Source organism: Scylla paramamosain, chromosome 21 (genome assembly GCF_035594125.1).
Source record: "Scylla paramamosain isolate STU-SP2022 chromosome 21, ASM3559412v1, whole genome shotgun sequence".
Classification (NCBI taxonomy): domain Eukaryota; kingdom Metazoa; phylum Arthropoda; class Malacostraca; order Decapoda; family Portunidae; genus Scylla; species Scylla paramamosain.
In genome coordinates this window covers 11,663,376-11,688,266 of record NC_087171.1, presented here as the reverse complement: position 1 = coordinate 11,688,266, position 24,891 = coordinate 11,663,376, and the positions used below count along the sequence as shown (strand labels likewise).

The window sequence follows — 24,891 nt, the reverse complement described above, 5'->3', positions numbered from 1 at the left end:
CATCAGTGCTATTTTCGTCATTATTATTACTATTTTATGCTACTACTATTGCCGCTACCATGATTACCACTAATACCACTACAAGCACCGTTACTACTACCTACTACTACAATAAAAACAACAACAACAACAACAACAACTACTACTACTACTACTACTACTACTACTACCTCTCTCTCTCTCTCTCTCTCTCTCTCTCTCTCTCTCTCTCTCTCTCTCTCTCTCTCTCTCTCTCTCTCTCTCTCTCATACCGCGTCATCCATCACTCTAATGACCTTGAATAATCTCCTCTTATACCAATATTTTGGCCCAAAAAATAATGTTTGTTCTCTCTCTCTCTCTCTCTCTCTCTCTCTCTCTCTCTCTCTCTCTCTCTCTCTCTCTCTCTCTCTCTCTCTCAACTATTTTGAATGAGAGTATATAAGCAAGAAGATATATGAGAGAGAGAGAGAGAGAGAGAGAGAGAGAGAGAGAGAGAGGAGGGGAGGGGGAGGAAATGGACGATCTGCTAGTATCCTGTTGACTCAAAGCTCGTATTCTTCACCTATAAACAAATTTTCTTGTCGCTCAAACCTTTAAACTTATTTTTTCATAGAATTCCAGTGGACATACCAACCTTTTATCTCTCTCTCTCTCTCTCTCTCTCTCTCTCTCTCTCTCTCTCTCTCTCTCTCTCTCTGATCGGACACTCTTACTCCTAAAACATCACTGCAGCCTTGACGAAAGACGACAAAAAATGATCAGTAGTTACGGTCTGATTAGCTTAGCATCAGTGGCTGGTAAATCTCTTGAAAGCATAATTAGAGTCAACCTCGTTAATCTCGTAGGATAAGAGGCCGTAATTAGAGGCTCGCTACGTGTGTTTGGATAGAAGGCTCTCTCTCTCTCTCTCTCTCTCTCTCTCTCTCTCTCTCTCTCTCTCTCTCTCTCTCTCTCTCTCTCTCTTTTCTGTCCTAGGATGATGGTGACACTTTTTTTATGTCTCTTCTCGTGCTAAATCTAAATTGTTGAGTTGTTTTGTTTGGTTATTTGTTTGTTTGTTTATCGTTGTTGTTGTTATTTCTACCTTTCTCTTCATCTCATTCGTATGTGTGTGTGTGTGTGTGTGTGTGTGTGATTCACCTACGGTCGTCTGCTGGTCACCCAGCCAGCCGTTCGGAAAGAGCTCAGAGCTCATGGTGACCGATCTTCGGATAGGACTGAGACACCACACACCTGGACAGCGAGGTCACAACACCCTCGGGTTACATCCCCGTACCTACTTGCTGCTTGGTGAACAGGGGCTACACATTAAGAGGCTCGCCCATTTGCCTCGCCGCGCCCGGGATTCGAACACGGGCCTTCTTGGTTGTGAGCCGAGCGTGCTAACCACTACACTACGCGGTGTTTGTGTGTGTGTGTGTGTGTGTGTGTGTGCGCACGCGCTTATGTATACTTAAAAGAGAGAAGCGTAAGAGGATTTCGCAAGAGTAACTGCTGTATAAAAAAGGCATCTACAGAAAAAGAAAGAGAGAAGAAAGCTTGAGAGCATTTCGTATGATATATTGCTGTATTAAAGTTGCATTTACGCAGAGAAAAGAAACCTACTCGAGTTAAGCAAAATAAACTGCTATACAGAGTAAATACCAAGTGAGGCCACTCGTAATGTGCAGAGATAGTCCGTCCCTATAACATTTTCACTGGCTGGTAATACAGTAGTGGAGGAAGCAGACTTTATAATTAAATATGGAGAGAAAACATCATGATGGAATACGGTAATGAGATGTGGTGAGTAAACCTGATGAGATATGGTGAACAGTGACGAAATATGGTGACCAAACTTAAAAATGAAAGAAAAAAAAAATGATGAACGAACACCGTGATCAAACTTTAAAATATAGAATAATAAACGAATACTATAATGAAATATGTTGATCACACTTTGAAATATAAATTAAACAAACCTTATGATGAAAAACGATGACCAAACTTTACAAGGGGCAAAAATTATAAGCAATCAAACTTTATAGTGAAACATGGCGAGCAGTACGGTAAACAAGCAGAAGGATAGTGCACTGGATCAGATAACGCTTTAGAGTCAAGGGCAGCGTCAGGTTGGAAATCTCTGCGGCGCGGGTGACGAGTGTAATGGGATCAAGGTAACAGCATCAAGTGAAGTCCGCGGCACACACACAGCGGGGTTCCCTTTCATCTTTTCCTTTACCCTTGTGGTGAGTGTATTTGTGAATCCCTGACCATAGACACGTATTCTGAAGCGTTTTGTGCTCTCATCAGATGCTTACTAGCTCTCTGTTCTCTCTCTCTCTCTCTCTCTCTCTCTCTCTCTCTCTCTCTCTCTCTCTCTCTCTCTCTCTCTCTCTCTCTCCATAATCTATTACAACTTTTCAGATACTAATTTTGTATTACAGTATGCTGAATGTCTCTGTAGCCTGAAATATATATATAAAAAAAAAAAAGAATCTTCTTATTCTCTTTCTCCTTCCCTATGTTCAAGCAAACAATTCTCTATACGGTTCTGAATGTTACCAAAAGATACTGATAGCATTAAAAGGATTAAACTATTAAACTATTACTAGAAACATGAACACATCCCTGAAAACTCTCATAAGTTTAACTGTAGCGTGTTAAAAAGTAGTCAAGATGAGACGAGATGTGAGGTTTCCAAGCAGTCGCTTGGAAACCTTGCGGGTTCTGGAAGCTTATACACACAAAACCAAAGTTAGTCCTGCTGACTAACTTTTCTTAGTAAAACCCATGGGGTCTAGAACGAGTGGCAGCATTAGTCACAGTGACTAACATAATGTTAGTCAATTTGTGACTAACTGAGCACTCAACCTGAGTATGGTCTTACTCAAATATATCTGACTAATGCCTTCGTACTGTTCACTGCTTCTACTAACTACATTAGTAAAGTGGATCATAGGTTAGTCAATTAAATGACTAATTAGTTAGTCTTTCTTAGGCAGATGATGAATCATTAGTACCTTTAATACTAGCAGCTAGCTACTGCTGTCTCAAGGTTAGGGAAAGAATAGGTAATAAATTCAATATATTCATATACAGTTAAATGTTCCCTCCATTTCATTGCATTAAAAAAATACAAATAAAAAAAATAAACACTATAATTTTTATCATCTATAGTATAATATGCTTTTCACTTGAACATTTAACAGAAAGCTCCCCTCAAAACTGTAATGATATATAAAACAGATATAAGAAATAAACTCCATTAGTAACACTTCATCCTAGCCTGAGAAAAAAAAAAGCAACACAAAAACAACCTGTTTTGACAAGCCATTAAGTAAATAATACACATTTGTGAGTATTAATCACTAAAACTTGCAATGTGGAAAAGAAAGTAAGCATCTCTTAAGATATGAATATTAAACCTTCTTCACATTCATAAACTAAAGGAAAAAATATGTAAGTAAAGTTAACATAAATTAAATGTAAGGAGTTACAGACCCTATAAAGAATAATTAATTAGTCCACTGCTAATCATTATATCACAGTACTTTTAAGAAACTTAGGGAAACAACCAGTGCAAAAATAGACATTTAACCTTATTTGTACAAGCTTTTAACCCAGATCATATCCATATGTCACCATTAATCCTTTAAAGCCACACAAAAAAAGAAAATTAGTATTTCTATGGGATATACTAACTAAACAAATCTACAGAAATGCTCAGAACAGTAATAAAGAAGCTTCACGTATCACTTGCAATAACATAGAGAAATAAAATTAAAAAAAAGGTAAAAAATGCATAAAAAAAATTAAAATATATGCATCATATGGTACATGAAGAATACTTCCCAATTTGGAGAGAGAGAGAGAGAGAGAGAGAGAGAGAGAGAGAGAGAGAGAGAGAGAGAGAGAGAGAGAGAGAGAGAGAGAGAAAGAGAGTGTCTACTCTCCATTCATTATATATATATATATATATATATATATATATATATATATATATATATATATATATATATATATATATATATATATATATATATATATATATATATATATATATATATAAAACATAAGATAACAATTCAGTAAGATTTCATGAATACTGGGTGGGGGGAAGGGGAAGTACAAGTATTTCCTTTTCCTTTTAGAAAACTTATTAACATAATGTTATGTATTTATTTTACTGATTAATCTTTAACTTGTAATTGACTAGTGTGTGTGTGTGTGTGTGTGTGTGTGTGTGTGTGTGTGTGTGTGTGTGTGTGTGTGTGTGAGAGAGAGAGAGAGAGAGAGAGAGAGAGAGAGAGAGAGAGAGAGAGAGAGAGAGAGAGAGAGAGAGAGAGAGAGAGAGAGAGAGAGAGAGAGAGAGAGAGAGAGAGAGAGAGAGAGAGAGAGAGAGAGAGAGAGAGAGAGAGAGGCATTATTTGTGGAGTTGAATATATTTGGAAGCAGATTTATACATTTTTTGTAGCTCAATTCTGTCTTTACTTCATTGAGTTTTACAAGTAGAGATCTTGTTTTTGAAGTGTTACCTTTGTCATACTTAATACCTAAGAGATGGGATGTTGTGAAATGGAAGAAATGTTCACAATTTTTTGGGTGTTCAATATTAAACACATAAAGCCCTGCTACCAATGAGACTACAGCCATAGAAATACATGTTGGTTCAGCTACAGGTGCACCATCAAATACACACTAGACTGCCCTGTTCTTAGTTCTTCTTCTGGTACCTTAAGGAAGAAATAATAGTGTAAACATTAATAACATTTTGACATTAAAATAAAATTTATATGTAGATGTATATCTTAAGGTGATAATATATTCAGAAATTTCAATATATACACACCACTCTAAAATCAAAGGTACTGAAATTTAACCTTAGTAAAAATGGAGTCTTTCCTTTCTCCAAGCAGGTGAAGTAACCCCAATATAACTAAGCAAACATCTGGTGTAAATAAATAAATATATAAATAAATATGATAATAAGTAAATCAAATAAACAAAAGAAAATTAACTGTGTTGGGAAAAAGTGAAGATATGGTCACATCCAATAGGACAGTCCACTAATTTGAGTACCAATCTTTTAAAAGTCTCCTGTAATTATTGCTTTATCACATAAGAATTAACAAAAATAAAGCTCCTCAATGGTTCTACTAATTATATGAATGACAAGCATTTTGATTGAATGCTCAGAACGACCAGTATACTAATGATTTTTGTCCTTTGTGTCACAGCAGCAAATCTTTTGTACGAGTATGCGGTTATGTTTTTTACTTGAGACACTATTTGGGTAATATCATAATGCAATAATGCTTTGTCTAGCAAGTCCTCGTAAGAATATGATGAGTACTGATCGAAAAAAAAAAAAAGAAAGAAAGAAAGAAAACCCCAGCCGAACCTACATGCCCCAACATAACGCACTGATGTTCCGAACTCCCGATTCTTCTCATCATATCCACCAAAACAGTGTGAGAAGTCCTGAACTTCATCACAACCATGGAAGAAACCTTTATCAGACTGTTTGCACTTGCGCTAGTGCCGGCAAAGGTGACTCCAAGAATTCTATCTCCACACGAATTAGTGACCTGTCTTATTGGACTGCAAGGGAAGAGGATGCAGCTAACATTTCTAAAAAGATTGATAATATTTACATTTTAAATTTCAAATTGGACAGCCTATTGGGTTTATTTATACTAGAAATAATGTCTTTCCTTACGAGAGAGAGAGAGAGAGAGAGAGAGAGAGAGAGAGAGAGAGAGAGAGAGAGAGAGAGAGAGAGAGAGAGAGAGAGAGAGAGAGAGAGAGAGAGAGAGAGATGCTTTACACCTATTAAAATCTTTAACATCACTTATGCTGCAAACAATTATTTAGCCATAGCACTCAGCCAAAAATCTGATAGAAGAGCAGGAATTTAACAATTAAATTAGTACCTTTATAGAAATTGGTGCAAGCATTACAGTTAGATAGGTCATGCTTAATACAATGTTTGGTTTTTGCATGCAGCATAGTTTCATGAATACTAGGCTTATAAAAGTGAAAGATGCATTGCTAATGATGAAAAGATACATATATTAAATTGCTACCAGCTACTGAAATGAACAAATTGAACTAGACATTACTCGCATTGACTTTCATCGTGGTCATAGAGTTCAAGTAAGGTTTCCATATACAGAGGAACTGCTTTTCTTTTTTTGAGAATGGCAATTATAGGGAGCCTATATTTCTCCAGCCCTTTCAAAACTGCTACTCTTGGGTCTGGTTCATCCGCTTGTGGTTCTAATCTCAGGAACTCCTTTATTATCTGTAAAGATATAAGCATCAAATAATTATAAGTGAAGGTTACAGAGATGAGCATCTGCAATAACTGTACTTAGTTATGAGTGCTTATCTCCCGTCACTGAGGCCTTTGAGCCTGAGAGGGAGAATGGAAGTACCAGTAGTTAAATATCAATTACCTACTATAAAATATAAATAGCTATATATATTATAGCCCTAAAAATAAAGTTGACAATTAGTAACAATATGTAGCAAAATCCATAAAGTGTACATATATACACACTTACGCCATCAAAAGTCTGAATCCACGGGTACAAGTTCAGGATTTCTGCTACAAGAATGTTCCCATTGATTATTTTTTTGCGTCTCTCAGAAAGTGTCAACTGCATGAGGCGTTCAGCCTGAGGAAAATCATTAAAGTAAAATTAGTTTTCATAAGTTGACTGTCCCGCCAGCCTCCCTCTCTCCCTCATATATATATATATATATATATATATATATATATATATATATATATATATATATATATATATATATATATACAAGCATAATTTTTCAGTGGCTATCCACCAGTACCATTGAAATTGTTTACATAAGAGCAGGTATTTTTAAACAACACCAGTAAAGAAGTCTCTGAAATATAAAAAAGATAAATCAAGTGTACAAATATCACATACCTTATCTAACTCGGGATCTTTCTTCATCCAATGTAGAGCAAGCCACTGTCTATGGCTCTCTAATGACTCATCATCTTCTGAATGGGGCCTTGGTGGAAGGTAAGCCTTTACTCCATACATCAGTGGACACGTAGTCTCTTTTGGCGCTATGCAAGGGATCTTCTTTTTCCTTGACGTCACCTCAGTCACTGAGGAATCCTGCCTCTTTCTTGAATTCTGAAACTTGTGCTGGATGTGCAATTTCCATTGCAGCTGCAATTCATGCTCCTCGAGATCACTGTTTCTCAGGATGGCAGGAAATGATGTCAAAACAGCATTTGCCATATTCATATACTGTTCTGATGTTGGATAGCTGAAATATAATGATAATAATAATAACAATAATAATAATAATAATAATAATAATAATAATAATAATAATAATAATAATAACATATTATTAATAATAATGTCACAATACCTTGATATGTAATAATGATGATAACAATAATAATGATATCAATCTAGCTAACTATATAGATGGCTTAACTCCTTTTATTATGTTATTATTATTATTATTATTATTATTATTATTATTATTATTATTATTATTGGTCTTCTTCTTCATAACAATCACCTAATTATGCTTTTGTCCCAGTGAAATTGGCAGATAGTGGGTACACTATCTGAACAGTACACTCAAAGGTGGTTTCACACCTATCAGTGCCGTATTAGTATCGTATAGGTTTAGTGTCACTGATATCCATGCTGCTTTCGTGACATCTATGCACACATATCCTTTCAGACGTGGAGTTGGCTATGATTGTCATAATTCTGAAGAGCAAGATGCTTGCTTAACAAAAAATAAAGAAAAGAAAAGTGAGTACATGAAACGTGGAAGAAAAAGAGAAACTGAAGGAGATTTTGCTACTCTGTACAAGGAATTAATTAATGATGAAACAAAAATTTTCCAGTACTTAAGAATGTCCAAAAACTGTTTGATGACATTGCTCAGTGATGTGTGGTGTGGTATGGTATGGTGTGGTGTGTTATGATGTGGTGTGGAGTGATGTGGTGTGTTCTGGTAAGTATAATGTACAAAGTGATTAATTACATTAATTATAAAGAGTATTTATCACCATTTCAATTTCTTCTATTTTATTTCAAACACTTGTCCGACATCCGTGAAAATTTTTAAAATACCAGTGACGAACGATATTCCATTTCACGGAATGGAGACGTAACAATCACTTCAGTCAAAACACGGTACTTCGCCAGACGTGTGTAAATGCTTCCGCTGAATTCCAAAATGATGAATTTTTTTTTACTGACACTGAAGCACTGAACAGCACGGAACGAATACGGCACTGATGTGTGTGAAGCGACCTTAACCCGTATCCCTCTGGAGGCATATTCCCGAAGTCTGGTAATGTTTCGGCCCATTTACTCTTGTAGCGGTTAGGTTAGGTTAGATTAAGTTACGTATAGGTAATTTTGTGCGAGAATCTCAATGAGACTATTTTAGAGAGAATCCTACAGTTAGTTTTGGAGCTACAGTCTAGTGTCCATACAGGCTGGCGGACGACTCCTTCCAGACTTCAGGAATATGCATTCTGGCCCTTCACAAGAACTGACATCAGATCCCGGTATGAACACAGGCGGTGCATCCCATGTTCTTCTGTCCCTCTTCTCATTGCCTTCCCATTATATATATATATATATATATATATATATATATATATATATATATATATATATATATATATATATATATATATAAACACTCAACATCCCTAGATGCAACAAAACTTACCAAAACACACTCAAAATACACTCAAAACATCCAAAACACAACCAAAACACATCACAACACCCCAAAATACCCACTACACTCACCTAAACACAACCAAATATTGAATATTCACTCAAAACACCCCATAACATCTAAAAATATCCAAATAACCCACCCCAACCACGCTAAATTTATCCAAAAACACACTCAAAGCACCCCAATATACCTAAAATTCATCCAAACACACTCAAAAGATTTAAAACACCCAAAATACACTGCAACACCCCAAAACTCATCAAACACACCCAAAACACATCAAAACATCCAAAACACACTTAAAGCACCACTTAACACCACAAACACGCCACAAACACACCCTTAAAGACCCAAAACTACTTGCACACAATCAAATACACTTCAAAAGACCCGACACACACACCCAAACTCACCAAAACACTTAAAACAGAAAATAAACCCAAAACAAACTCACTACATCTCAATATACCCCCAAACACACCCATAACACACAAAAACATCCCACAATATACTCAAAACACCCCACACGACTGAAACCATTTACAATATAACTAAAAACATCCTAAACCACATTTAAAACACCCAAAATTCACCCAAAACACAATGATAACAGCAAATATACACCCAAAACATACCTAAACACCACCAAAACACACTTTAAACACCCCACAATATTCCTACATACATCGTAAACACGTAAAACACCCAAAACACACCAAATATTACAGAGAACTGCAGTGCAGCAAGGAAAACTAAGCTAAATATTGTTTACCTGTTTTGCCTCCTCCTCCATTTCTTTTTATTTCTTCCTTCTCCTCTTTCATTTCTCTTATTTTCTTCCTTCTACTACAACTATCTACACGCCTGACTTTAGAAACAGCTGGAAACACTTGGAAAACACTGGAAATTACGGTAAATATTGAGGAGACACTGGAGCAGACCGAGTCCCGAATCCTTGATGACGTCACAGGCGAGGTGCCGGCGCCCCGCTGCCATACGTACGTAACGTATTTCATTTTGAAATTGACCCATAGAAAAAATGAAGCTAGGCTCGAATGCATTATATATTCTGACTTGACAATTACTTTAATTAATATTCACAATATCAAAACACCTCCAGTCTCAGTAGTTATAAAGAAATATTATGTGAAATATGGAAAAAGTGTTGGAAATTTTGACACCATTAAAAACACTGAAAAGTCCACCTATTCCACTTTACACTGGTAAAAAAACATTTTAAAAAATATGAACTATTTTTTAAAATAATGCACACTTAGTTACAAGCTACAATAAAAAAATAAAGAAGCTAAAAAATGACAAAATCACCACTTTCAACAGGACAATAAGCCTATTCAAATTCCACATACTTAACTCAACAGGAACGCAACATACTTTAAAAATCATAAACGATTTTTTGAAGCAATAAAATCTTCATTAAAGCCTCAAATAAAAATGCCAAAAACCAGGCTGGGTAAATTTCACCGTACAAACTGCCCCTTATTTACATAAAAAACAACACCAAATTCAGCACATTTACTTAACTGAAGCAAAAAAAACACTTCAAAAGCAACGAAATATTTTTAGAAACCATAAAATCTTACTATACAAGCCAAATAAATTAATTCAGAAAATTTTAAAAAATATTGGAACCAACAAGCCGGAACAGGTGCCAGTCCATCATGGCGGCCCTCGGCGGCGACCTCAGTGGGGGAGCCGGCGGCCATGTTGCCTTATTTATTCCTATATAACACCAAAACCAGGCAATGACGGATATATCTGACCAGCGGATATGAAGGCTAGACATGTGGATCCATCTTGTGATATGTTAGGCTTACAATAAGTGAGAGACGAGGCAAATAATGGCTAATAACACAGCTGACAGCTTGTTTACATATTGGCGAACATTAAATATTTGAATAAATTTCCAACTCTTTCCAGACTCAGACGTAAACAAAACCTAAATATAAATAATTAACCCCTAAAAAAACTAAATAACGAATAATGAATCTAAATAAACGAATACAAGACACTACAGGGAGGATTAGGGTGTTGTGAAGGCAGTAAGGCTGACTGAGGAGAGACTGGCCCCGCTGGACTCACCTTACGTACTCGTGCCTCTCTGGTGATGCTTGACGGTGCTTGGTGCAGGAAGAAGGTGTCGGGAAGACACCTTCTTCCTGCACGGAAACACTGGTTTCCGTGCAGGAAGAAGTTGTCGTGTAGGGCAAAATTGACCAGTGCTGACCAAAACACTGCAGCCAGCCAGCCGCTCGCCGTGGTAACTCCCCAGCGCCACCTGTCGCTGATCCAACACCCACCCACACACACACACACACACACACAAAAGTTGACATGCTATCAAATAATATGTCAAATAATATCAATATCCTCACTTCCTGACTCTCCTTTCCCCACTCCATCCCCGATAAGTGATTATGAATGCAATCTTCACTCAGTGCGGCACCGTGTCACCGCAGCAAACACGAACCAGGGCAGAATAGGCTCAACTGAAATGCTCCTACTCTCTCTCTCTCTCTCTCTCTCTCTCTCCTCACGACTGTTTTTCAAAGCTATAAAGATGATTATCAGGGTTTTCAATGGTGTTTCTCCTGTTATTAATGTAGAAATGTTGTTAATCTGTCACTAAAACCGTAAAAATACCCTTGAAGACCTGTGCAACTACTGACAGAGAGAGAGAGAGAGAGAGAGAGAGAGAGAGATAACTAGCAATAACACTCACACACACATACACACACCAGTGCATTTATACGAAGGACTCTCCTGAACTAGACGAGGTCATACTTTGATGTATAATTTGGAAATCGGCTATTTTTTTCTATTAAGACACACGCAATTAAACGCTGATTTCCGGACGTGTCACTTGCGATCATACCACGTACTCTCGTGGCCTTGAAATGCGCGGCTGCTTAACGGGATGCTCGTTCTTTACTTATGATACAAGTTATTTCCGAAACGTGTCATTTTTTTTTTTTTTCCCCTACGTCCACTCAGAGGTCAAGCATACGCAGCTCACTGGCCCTTCCTTCCGCCTCCATCTTTCACTTTGTCCTCCAAAACCGTGGGGAGGGTACAGTGTCGCCCCACACACTCGCCACTCACTTTTCCTGCCTTTCTTACAGTCTCGGGCGCCAGCAAGGCCTAGTACATAACCCATTGACTGCCACCTGGTACACCTTTTCCTAATTACCAATCACTCTGAGATATCTTCCTCTACAGCTACATACAATCTTTGAACTGGGAAGAAATTGTAAAATATATTGTTTTTCATCGGTAACTTTCTTGTAGATGCTTGCAAAGATTTCACGCATTACTTCTGTTGCTGCTAATTATTTCGTGTCGCACTGAAAGGGTTCCCACGTCGCCTCTGTTACACATTTGTCGACCAAGAAACTTTGTCACTTTCACGGAGGACCTGAACCGAGGGCAACATATTTCCAGCACAATGCCTTACAGTCACTAAGCCACGAAAATGCTATGGCGGCACTGAGCTTTATAAATCTCTGTTCATGATCTCCGCTACCTAAATCTTTCCCGAGGCATCCTTCTAATCTTCAACTCTCTCTCTCTCTCTCTCTCTCTCTCTCTCTCTCTCTCTCTCTCTCTCTCTCTCTCTCTCTCTCTCTCTCTCCTAACCCCTTCATCCATCACTCTAATGACCTTAAATAATCTCTCATACCAATATTTAGGCTGAAAGAATATTGTTTGATCTTTACTCTCTCTCTCTCTCTCTCTCTCTCTCTCTCTCTCTCTCTCTCTCTCTCTCTCTCTCTCTCTCTCTCTCTCTCTACGTGTTTCTCTTCAAATAATCAAATATCCCATTTTCTTGTCCTCTCCTTGACAGCAGATCGCCTAATTTAATTTCTTCTTCATTTCTTTCACCGATCTATTTACGAATATATATAATTTTCTTATTGTGTTTCCTTTCTTTCTCTTCCCTCCTCATGTGTGTGTGTGTGTGTGTGTGTGTGTGTGTGTGTGTGTGTGTGTCATTTACGAGTTTCTATGAATGTATCTATTGCTCCACCACCCTCACCGCCAGTGCCCCCTGTGACTCCCTGCCTTCCCGCCGTCCTGCCTCATGGAAATTCTCGTGTGACAAATCCTACATTCCCGTTTCGTGTTTTTTTTTTTTTTTTTTTTTTTTATACATTCCCCTGACGATATATTTTATGACGGTCGTTCAAAAATGTCGGCGAAAATATTTAGTGATATTACCAAAGAGAAATGACATAAACACACACACACACACACACACACACACACACACACATACATGCTCTCTCTCTCTCTCTCTCTCTCTCTCTCTCTCTCTCTCTCTCTCTCTCTCTCTCTCTCTCTCTCTCTCTTTCCCGCACATCTTTAATTCTTTCCCTGATACCTTTCTCTCAGTTTCCTTTTCCTTGATCTTTCTTTCTTATTCTTGCTTCTCCTTTTCGCACTTTCTCCTCTTTCCTCCGTGCTGTGCCTTAATTTCTTCCTGCCTTCTATTTGTTGTTTTCTTCTTCTCCATTGCAGTTTCCCCATTCTTACATTTCTGTTGCTTTTGTTATTTCTACTTTTATTATTTCTTTAACCTCTCTCTCTCTCTCTCTCTCTCTCTCTCTCTCTCTCTCTCTCTCTCTCTCTCTCTCTCTCTCTCTCTCTCTCTCTCTCGTGTGTGTGTGTGTGTGTGTGTTTGTGTGCTTACTGAAGTCATGCTAACGTAACAGTATTATATGAAGAACATCTGGAGAAAAACCGCGAAACAAGAGCATTCCAGCATCTTTCCCTCAGCAATGCAAGGAAGACAAGAAAAGTTTGGCACCGACCAGAAGAAACAATGCAGAAGACAACACCAGGCCAGGGTCCACGTGAGGTTGTAGCCACCACCACCACCACCATCACCACCACCACCAACAACAACAACAACAACACAGCCGCGTGCAACACCACCATAGAGAGAAGCGTAAGAGGATTTCGCAAGAGTAACTGCTGTATAAAAAAGGCATCTACAGAAAAAGAAAGAGAGAAGAAAGCTTGAGAGCATTTCGTATGATATATTGCTGTATTAAAGTTGCATTTACGCAGAGAAAAGAAACCTACTCGAGTTAAGCAAAATAAACTGCTATACAGAGTAAATAACAAGTGAGGCCACTCGTAATGTGCAGAGATAGTCCGTCCCTATAACATTTTCACTGGCTGGTAATACAGTAGTGGAGGAAGCAGACTTTATAATTAAATATGGAGAGAAAACATCATGATGGAATACGGTAATGAGATGTGGTGAGTAAACCTGATGAGATATGGTGAACAGTGACGAAATATGGTGACCAAACTTAAAAATGAAAGAAAAAAAAATGATGAACGAACACCGTGATCAAACTTTAAAATATAGAATAATAAACGAATACTATAATGAAATATGTTGATCACACTTTGAAATATAAATTAAACAAACCTTATGATGAAAAACGATGACCAAACTTTACAAGGGGCAAAAATTATAAGCAATCAAACTTTATAGTGAAACATGGCGAGCAGTACGGTAAACAAGCAGAAGGATAGTGCACTGGATCAGATAACGCTTTAGAGTCAAGGGCAGCGTCAGGTTGGAAATCTCTGCGGCGCGGTGACGAGTGTAATGGGATCAAGGTAACAGCATCAAGTGAAGTCCGCGGCACACACACAGCGGGGTTCCCTTTCATCTTTTCCTTTACCCTTGTGGTGAGTGTATTTGTGAATCCCTGACCATAGACACGTATTCTGAAGCGTTTTGTGCTCTCATCAGATGCTTACTAGCTCTCTGTTCTCTCTCTCTCTCTCTCTCTCTCTCTCTCTCCATAATCTATTACAACTTTTCAGATACTAATTTTGTATTACAGTATGCTGAATGTCTCTGTAGCCTGAAATATATATATAAAAAAAAAAAGAATCTTCTTATTCTCTTTCTCCTTCCCTATGTTCAAGCAAACAATTCTCTATACGGTTCTGAATGTTACCAAAAGATACTGATAGCATTAAAAGGATTAAACTATTAAACTATTACTAGAAACATGAACACATCCCTGAAAACTCTCATAAGTTTAACTGTAGCGTGTTAAAAAGTAGTCAAGATGAGACGAGATGTGAGGTTTCCAAGCAGTCGCTTGGAAACCTTGCGGGTTCTGGAAGCTTATACACACAAAACCAAAGTTAGTCGTGCTGACTAACTTTTCTTAGTAAAACCCATGGGGTCTAGAACGAGTGGCAGCATTAGTCACAGTGACTAACATAATGTTAGTCAATTTGTGACTAACTGAGCACTCAACCTGAGTATGGTCTTACTCAAATATATCTGACTAATGCCTTCGTACTGTTCACTGCTTCTACTAACTACATTAGTAAAGTGGATCATAGGTTAGTCAATTAAATGACTAATTAGTTAGTCTTTCTTAGGCAGATGATGAATCATTAGTACCTTTAATACTAGCAGCTAGCTACTGCTGTCTCAAGGTTAGGGAAAGAATAGGTAATAAATTCAATATATTCATATACAGTTAAATGTTCCCTCCATTTCATTGCATTAAAAAAATACAAATAAAAAAAATAAACACTATAATTTTTATCATCTATAGTATAATATGCTTTTCACTTGAACATTTAACAGAAAGCTCCCCTCAAAACTGTAATGATATATAAAACAGATATAAGAAATAAACTCCATTAGTAACACTTCATCCTAGCCTGAGAAAAAAAAAAGCAACACAAAAACAACCTGTTTTGACAAGCCATTAAGTAAATAATACACATTTGTGAGTATTAATCACTAAAACTTGCAATGTGGAAAAGAAAGTAAGCATCTCTTAAGATATGAATATTAAACCTTCTTCACATTCATAAACTAAAGGAAAAAATATGTAAGTAAAGTTAACATAAATTAAATGTAAGGAGTTACAGACCCTGTAAAGAATAATTAATTAGTCCACTGCTAATCATTATATCACAGTACTTTTAAGAAACTTAGGGAAACAACCAGTGCAAAAATAGACATTTAACCTTATTTGTACAAGCTTTTAACCCAGATCATATCCATATGTCACCATTAATCCTTTAAAGCCACACAAAAAAAGAAAATGAGTATTTCTATGGGATATACTAGCTAAACAAATCTACAGAAATGCTCAGAACAGTAATAAAGAAGCTTCACGTATCACTTGCAATAACATAGAGAAATAAAAAAAAAAAAGGTAAAAAATGCATAAAAAAAAATAAAAATATATGCATCATATGGTACATGAAGAATACTTCCCAATTTGGAGAGAGAGAGAGAGAGAGAGAGAGAGAGAGAGAGAGAGAGAGAGAGAGAGAGAGAGAGAGAGAGAGAGAGAGAGAGAGTGTCTACTCTCCATTCATTATATATATATATATATATATATATATATATATATATATATATATATATATATATATATATATATATATATATATATATATATATAACATAAGATAACAATTCAGTAAGATTTCATGAATACTGGGTGGGGGAAAGGGGAAGTACAAGTATTTCCTTTTCCTTTTAGAAAACTTATTAACATAATGTTATGTATTTATTTCACTGATTAATCTTTAACTTGTAATTGACTAGTGTGTGTGTGTGTGTGTGAGAGAGAGAGAGAGAGAGAGAGAGAGAGAGAGAGAGAGAGAGAGAGAGAGAGAGAGAGAGAGAGAGAGAGAGAGAGAGAGAGAGAGAGAGAGAGGCATTATGTGTGGAGTTGAATATATTTGGAAGCAGATTTATACATTTTTTGTAGCTCAATTCTGTCTTTACTTCATTGAGTTTTACAAGTAGAGATCTTGTTTTTGAAGTGTTACCTTTGTCATACTTAATACCTAAGAGATGGGATGTTGTGAAATGGAAGAAATGTTCACAATTTTTTGGGTGTTCAATATTAAACACATAAAGCCCTGCTACCAATGAGACTACAGCCATAGAAATACATGTTGGTTCAGCTACAGGTGCACCATCAAATACACATTAGACTGCCCTGTTCTTAGTTCTTCTTCTGGTACCTTAAGGAAGAAATAATAGTGTAAACATTAATAACATTTTGACATTAAAATAAAATTTATATGTAGATGTATATCTTAAGGTGATAATATATTCAGAAATTTCAATATATACACACCACTCTAAAATCAAAGGTACTGAAATTTAACCTTAGTAAAAATGGAGTCTTTCCTTTCTCCAAGCAGGTGAAGTAACCCCAATATAACTAAGCAAACATCTGGTGTAAATAAATAAATATATAAATAAATATGATAATAAGTAAATCAAATAAACAAAAGAAAATTAACTGTGTTGGGAAAAAGTGAAGATATGGTCACATCCAATAGGACAGTCCACTAATTTGAGTACCAGTCTTTTAAAAGTCTCCTGTAATTATTGCTTTATCACATAAGAATTAACAAAAATAAAGCTCCTCAATGGTTCTACTAATTATATGAATGACAAGCATTTTGATTGAATGCTCAGAACGACCAGTATACTAATGATTTTTGTCCTTTGTGTCACAGCAGCAAATCTTTTGTACGAGTATGCGGTTATGTTTTTTACTTGAGACACTATTTGGGTAATATCATAATGCAATAATGCTTTGTCTAGCAAGTCCTCGTAAGAATATGATGAGTACAGATCGAAAAAAAAAAAAAAGAAAGAAAGAAAACCCCAGCCGAACCTACATGCCCCAACATAACGCACTGATGTTCCGAACTCCCGATTCTTCTCATCATATCCACCAAAACAGTGTGAGAAGTCCTGAACTTCATCACAACCATGGAAGAAACCTTTATCAGACTGTTTGCACTTGCGCTAGTGCCGGCAAAGGTGACTCCAAGAATTCTATCTCCACACGAATTAGTGACCTGTCTTATTGGACTGCAAGCGAAGAGGATGCAGCTAACATTTCTAAAAAGATTGATAATATTTACATTTTAAATTTCAAATTGGACAGCCTATTGGGTTTATTTATACTAGAAATAATGTCTTTCCTTACGAGAGAGAGAGAGAGATGCTTTACACCTATTAAAATCTTTAACATCACTTATGCTGCAAACAATTATTTAGCCATAGCACTCAGCCAAAAATCTGATAGAAGAGCAGGAATTTAACAATTAAATTAGTACCTTTATAGAAATTGGTGCAAGCATTACAGTTAGATAGGTCATGCTTAATACAATGTTTGGTTTTTGCATGCAGCATAGTTTCATGAATACTAGGCTTATAAAAGTGAAAGATGCATTGCTAATGATGAAAAGATACATATATTAAATTGCTACCAGCTACTGAAATGAACAAATTGAACTAGACATTACTCGCATTGACTTTCATCGTGGTCATAGAGTTCAAGTAAGGTTTCCATATACAGAGGAACTGCTTTTCTTTTTTTGAGAATGGCAATTATAGGGAGCCTATATTTCTCCAGCCCTTTCAAAACTGCTACTCTTGGGTCTGGTTCATCCGCTTGTGGTTCTAATCTCAGGAACTCCTTGATTATCTGTAAAGATATAAGCATCAAATAATTATAAGTGAAGGTTACAGAGATGAGCATCTGCAATAACTGTACTTAGTTATGAGTGCTTATCTCCCGTCACTGAGGCCTTTGAGCCTGAGAGGGAGAATGGAAGTACCAGTAGTTAAATATCAATTACCTACTATAAAATATAAATAGCTATATATATTATAGCCCTAAAAATAAAGTTGACAATTAGTAACAATATGTAGCAAAATCCATAAAGTGTACATATATACACACTTACGCCATCAAAAGTCTGAATCCACGGGTACAAGTTCAGGATTTCTGCTACAAGAATGTTCCCATTGATTATTTTTTTGCGTCTCTCAGAAAGTGTCAACTGCATGAGGCGTTCAGCCTGAGGAAAATCATTAAAGTAAAATTAGTTTTCATAAGTTGACTGTCCCGCCAGCCTCCCTCTCTCCCTCATATATATATATATATATATATATATATATATATATATATATATATATATATATATATATATATATATATATATATATATACAAGCATAATTTTTCAGTGGCTATCCACCAGTACCATTGAAATTGCTTACATAAGAGCAGGTATTTTTAAACAACACAAGTAAAGAAGTCTCTGAAATATAAAAAAGATAAATCAAGTGTACAAATATCACATACCTTATCTAACTCGGGATCTTTCTTCATCCAATGTAGAGCAAGCCACTGTCTATGGCTCTCTAATGACTCATCATCTTCTGAATGGGGCCTTGGTGGAAGGTAAGCCTTTACTCCATACATCAGTGGGCACGTAGTCTCTTTTGGCGCTTTGCAAGGGATCTTCTTTTTCCTTGACGTCACCTCAGTCACTGAGGAATCCTGCCTCTTTCTTGAATTCTGAAACTTGTGCTGGATGTGCAATTTCCATTGCAGCTGCAATTCATGCTCCTCGAGATCACTGTTTCTCAGGATGGCAGGAAATGATGTCAAAACAGCATTTGCCATATTCATATACTGTTCTGATGTTGGATAGCTGAAATATAATGATAATAATAATAACAATAATAATAATAATAATAATAATAATAATAATAATAATAATAATAATAATAATAATAACATATTATTAATAATAATGTCACAATACCTTGATATGTAATAATGATGATAACAATAATAATGATATCAATCTAGCTAACTATATAGATGGCTTAACTCCTTTTATATTATTATTATTATTATTATTATTATTATTATTATTATTATTATTATTATTATTATTATTATTGGTCTTCTTCTTCATAACAATCACCTAATTATGCTTTTGTCCCAGTGAAATTGGCAGATAGTGGGTACACTATCTGAATAGTACACTCAAAGGTGGTTTCACACCTATCAGTGCCGTATTAGTATCGTATAGGTTTAGTGTCACTGATATCCATGCCGCTTTCGTGACATCTATGCACACATATCCTTTCAGACGTGGAGTTGGCTATGATTGTCATAATTCTGAAGAGCAAGATGCTTGCTTAACAAAAAATAAAGAAAAGAAAAGTGAGTACATGAAACGTGGAAGAAAAAGAGAAACTGAAGGAGATTTTGCTACTCTGTACGAGGAATTAATTAATGATGAAACAAAAATTTTCCAGTACTTAAGAATGTCCAAAAACTGTTTGATGACATTGCTCAGTGATGTGTGGTGTGGTATGGTATGGTGTGGTGTGTTATGATGTGGTGTGGTGTGATGTGGTGTGTTCTGGTAAGTATAATGTACAAAGTGATTAATTACATTAATTATAAAGAGTATTTATCACCATTTCAATTTCTTCTATTTTATTTCAAACACTTGTCCGACAGCCGTGAAAATTTTTAAAATACCAGTGACGAACGATATTCCATTTCACGGAACGGAGACGTAACAATCACTTCAGTCAAAACACGGTACTTCGCCAGACGTGTGTAAATACTTCCGCTGAATTCCAAAATGATGAATTTTTTTTTACTGACACTGAAGCACTGAACAGCACAGAACGAATATGGCACTGATGTGTGTGAAGCGACCTTAACCCGTATCCCTCTGGAGGCATATTCCCGAAGTCTGGTAATGTTTCGGCCCATTTACTCTTGTAGCGGTTAGGTTAGGTTAGATTAAGTTACGTATAGGTAATTTTGTGCGAGAATCTCAATGAGACTATTTTAGAGAGAATCCTACAGTTAGTTTTGGAGCTACAGCCTAGTGTCCATACAGGCTGGCGGACGACTCCTTCCAGACTTCAGGAATATGCATTCTGGCCCTTCACAAGAACTGACATCAGATCCCGGTATGAACACAGGCGGTGCATCCCATGTTCTTTTGTCCCTCTTCTCATTGCCTTCCCATTATATATATATATATATATATATATATATATATATATATATATATATATATATATATATATATATATATATATATATATATATATATATATATATATATATATATATATATATAAAACACTCAACATCCCTAGATGCAACAAAACTTACCAAAACACACTCAAAATACACTCAAAACATCCAAAACACAACCAAAACACATCACAACACCCCAAAATACCCACTACACTCACCTAAACACAACCAAATATTGAATATTCACTCAAAACACCCCATAACATCTAAAAATATCCAAATAACCCACCCCAACCACGCTAAATTTATCCAAAACACACTCAAAGCACCCCAATATACTTAAAATTCATCCAAACACACTCAAAAGATTTAAAACACCCAAAATACACTGCAACACCCCAAAACTCATCAAACACACCCAAAACACATCAAAACATCCAAAACACACTTAAAGCACCACTTAACACCACAAACACGCCACAAACACACCCTTAAAGACCCAAAACTACTTGCACACAATCAAATACACTTCAAAAGACCCGACACACACACCCAAACTCACCAAAACACTTAAAACAGAAAATAAACCCAAAACAAACTCACTACATCTCAATATACCCCCAAACACACCCATAACACACAAAAACATCCCACAATATACTCAAAACACCCCACACGACTGAAACCATTTACAATATAACTAAAAACATCCTAAACCACATTTAAAACACCCAAAATTCACCCAAAACACAATGATAACAGCAAATATACACCCAAAACACACCTAAACACCACCAAAACACACTTTAAACACCCCACAATATTCCTACATACATCGTAAACACGTAAAACACCCAAAACACACCAAATATTACAGAGAACTGCAGCGCAGCAAGGAAAACTAAGCTAAATATTGTTTACCTGTTTTGCCTCCTCCTCCATTTCTTTTTATTTCTTCCTTCTCCTCTTTCATTTCTCTTATTTTCTTCCTTCTACTACAACTATCTACATGCCTGACTTTAGAAACAGCTGGAAACACTTGGAAAACACTGGAAATTACGGTAAATATTGAGGAGACACTGGAGCAGACCGAGTCCCGAATCCTTGATGACGTCACAGGCGAGGTGCCGGCGCCCCGCTGCCATACGTACGTAACGTATTTCATTTTGAAATTGACCCATAGAAAAAATGAAGCTAGGCTCGAATGCATTATATATTCTGACTTGACAATTACTTTAATTAATATTCACAATATCAAAACACCTCCAGTCTCAGTAGTTATAAAGAAATATTATGTGAAATATGGAAAAAGTGTTGGAAATTTTGACACCATTAAAAACACTGAAAAGTCCACCTATTCCACTTTACACTGGTAAAAAAACATTTTAAAAAATCTGAACTATTTTTTAAAATAATGCACACTTAGTTACAAGCTACAATAAAAAAATAAAGAAGCTAAAAAATGACAAAATCACCACTTTCAACAGGACAATAAGCCTATTCAAATTCCACATACTTAACTCAACAGGAACGCAACATACTTTAGAAATCATAAACGATTTTTTGAAGCAATAAAATCTTCATTAAAGCCTCAAATAAAAAAGCCAAAAACCAGGCTGGGTAAATTTCACCGTACAAACTGCCCCTTATTTACATAAAAAACAACACCAAATTCAGCACATTTACTTAACTGAAGCAAGAAAAACACTTCAAAAGCAACGAAATATTTTTAGAAACCATAAAATCTTACTATACAAGCCAAATAAATTAATTCAGAAAATTAAAAAAAAATATTGGAACCAACAAGCCGGAACAGGTGCCAGTCCATCATGGCGGCCCTCGGCGGCGACCTCAGTGGGGGAGCCGGCGGCCATGTTGCCTTATTTATTCCTATATAACACCAAAACCAGGCAATGACGGATATATCTGACCAGCGGATATGAAGGCTAGACATGTGGATCCATCTTGTGATATGTTAGGCTTACAATAAGTGAGAGACGAGGCAAATAATGGCTAATAACACAGCTGACAGCTTGTTTACATATTGGCGAACATTAAATATTTGAATAAATTTCCAACTCTTTCCAGACTCAGACGTAAACAAAACCTAAATATAAATAATTAACCCCTAAAAAAACTAAATAACGAATAATGAATCTAAATAAACGAATACAAGACACTACAGGGAGGATTAGGGTGTTGTGAAGGCAGTAAGGCTGACTGAGGAGAGACTGGCCCCGCTGGACTCACCTTACGTACTCGTGCCTCTCTGGTGATGCTTGACGGTGCTTGGTGCAGGAAGAAGGTGTCGGGAAGACGGAAACACTGGTTAATAGAGCGTGTAGGGCAAGATTGACCAGTGCTGACCAAAACACTGCAGCCAGCCAGCCGCTCGCCGTGGTAACTCCCCAGCGCCACCTGTCACTGATCCAACACCCACCCACACACACACACACACACACAAAAGTTGACATGCTATCAAATAATATGTCAAATAATATCAATATCCTCACTTCCTGACTCTCCTTTCCCCACTCCACCCCCGATAAGTGATTATGAACGCAATCTTCACTCAGTGCGGCACCGTGTCACCGCAGCAAACACGAACCAGGGCAGAATAGGCTCAACTGAAATGCTCCTACTCTCTCTCTCTCTCTCTCTCTCTCTCTCTCTCTCTCTCTCCTCACGACTGTTTTTCAAAGCTATAAAGATGATTATCAGGGTTTTCAATGGTGTTTCTCCTGTTATTAATGTAGAAATGTTGTTAATCTGTCACTAAAACCGTAAAAATACCCTTGAAGACCTGTGCAACTACTGACAGAGAGAGAGAGAGAGAGAGAGAGAGATAACTAGCAATAACACTCACACACACATACACACACCAGTGCATTTATACGAAGGACTCTCCTGAACTAGACGAGGTCATACTTTGATGTATAATTTGGAAATCGGCTATTTTTTTCTATTAAGACACACGCAATTAAACGCTGATTTCCGGACGTGTCACTTGCGATCATACCACGTACTCTCGTGGCCTTGAAATGCGCGGCTGCTTAACGGGATGCTCGTTCTTTACTTATGATACAAGTTATTTCCGAAACGTGTCATTTTTTTTTTTTTTTCCTACGTCCACTCAGAGGTCAAGCATACGCAGCTCACTGGCCCTTCCTCCCGCCTCCATCTATCACTTTGTCCTCCAAAACCGTGGGGAGGGTGTATCCTTCTTGTAGGTTCTCGGGCAACATAAAGTCACAAGTTCCCAGTGCTTTTAATGTGTAGACAGGTACAAGTACGTAGGTGCGAGCCGGTGGCGGCGTGGTACAGAACTCAATGATTAATACAGAGCAAGGGGCGAAGTAAACACTAGTGAAACAGTGAAGCATGAAACCAATACAAACTATGAACCCTAACCAATACAGTGAAGCCCCGTAACAATGAAGCATTCATACTTCACACAGAGGGTACAGTGTCGCCCCACACACTCGCCACTCACTTTTCCTGCCTTTCTTACAGTCTCGGGCGCCAGCAAGGCCTAGTACATAACCCATTGACTGCCACCTGGTACACCTTTTCCTAATTACCAATCACTCTGAGATATCTTCCTCTACAGCTACATACAATCTTTGAACTGGGAAGAAATTGTAAAATATATTGTTTTTCATCGGTAACTTTCTTGTAGATGCTTGCAAAGATTTCACGCATTACTTCTGTTGCTGCTAATTATTTCGTGTCGCACTGAAAGGGTTCCCACGTCGCCTCTGTTACACATTTGTCGACCAAGAAACTTTGTCACTTTCACGGAGGACCTGAACCGAGGGCAACATATTTCCAGCACAATGCCTTACAGTCACTAAGCCACGAAAATGCTATGGCGGCACTGAGCTTTATAAATCTCTGTTCATGATCTCCGCTACCTAAATCTTTCCCGAGGCATCCTTCTAATCTTCAACTCTCTCTCTCTCTCTCTCTCTCTCTCTCTCTCTCTCTCTCTCTCTCTCTCTCTCTCTCTCTCTCTCTCTCCTAACCCCTTCATCCATCACTCTAATGACCTTAAATAATCTCTCATACCAATATTTAGGCTGAAAGAATATTGTTTGATCTTTACTCTCTCTCTCTCTCTCTCTCTTTCTCTCTCTCTCTCTCTCTCTCTCTCTCTCTCTCTCTCTCTCTCTCTCTCTCTCTCTACGTGTTTCTCTTCAAATAATCAAATATCCCATTTTCTTGTCCTCTCCTTGACAGCAGATCGCCTAATTTAA

At 36.9% G+C, this 24,891-nt stretch overlaps 1 protein-coding gene across 6 annotated transcripts; it reads right to left on the bottom strand.

Annotated features, from left to right (window-relative positions):
- Positions 1-4,075: 4,075 nt before the first annotated feature.
- Positions 4,076-24,281, bottom strand: LOC135111020 (uncharacterized). 6 transcript variants are annotated; one of them, XM_064023884.1, is made up of 6 exons: positions 22,886-24,265; positions 18,923-19,274; positions 6,921-7,272; positions 6,531-6,644; positions 4,845-6,268; positions 4,076-4,697 (listed from the first exon to the last, which is right to left on the bottom strand). In XM_064023884.1, exons 3-5 carry the CDS (start codon positions 7,248-7,250, stop codon positions 6,083-6,085), a joined length of 630 nt encoding a protein of 209 aa, XP_063879954.1. In that variant the 5' UTR covers positions 7,251-7,272; positions 18,923-19,274; positions 22,886-24,265; the 3' UTR covers positions 4,076-4,697; positions 4,845-6,082. The 6 variants fall into 6 exon arrangements, 4 of the variants coding, with proteins under 4 accessions (XP_063879954.1, XP_063879955.1, XP_063879953.1 ...); XM_064023885.1 differs by lacking the exons at positions 18,923-19,274; positions 22,886-24,265 and adding an exon at positions 10,833-11,456; XM_064023883.1 differs by lacking the exons at positions 18,923-19,274; positions 22,886-24,265 and adding an exon at positions 10,837-11,456.
- Positions 24,282-24,891: the final 610 nt, after the last annotated feature.

Bases quoted from the DNA above. Each gene is read 5' to 3' on its own strand.
- LOC135111020 (XM_064023882.1), bottom strand. From the start codon at position 11,147: ATGGAGTGGGGAAAGGAGAGTCAGGAAGTGAGGATATTGATATTATTT. The intron at 7,273-10,827 runs GTGAGTCCAGCG...ATTATATTTCAG, and splicing joins GAGAGGCACGAGTACGTAAG to CTATCCAACATCAGAACAGT. The intron at 6,645-6,920 runs GTATGTGATATT...GATTTTCCTCAG, and splicing joins AAGATCCCGAGTTAGATAAG to GCTGAACGCCTCATGCAGTT.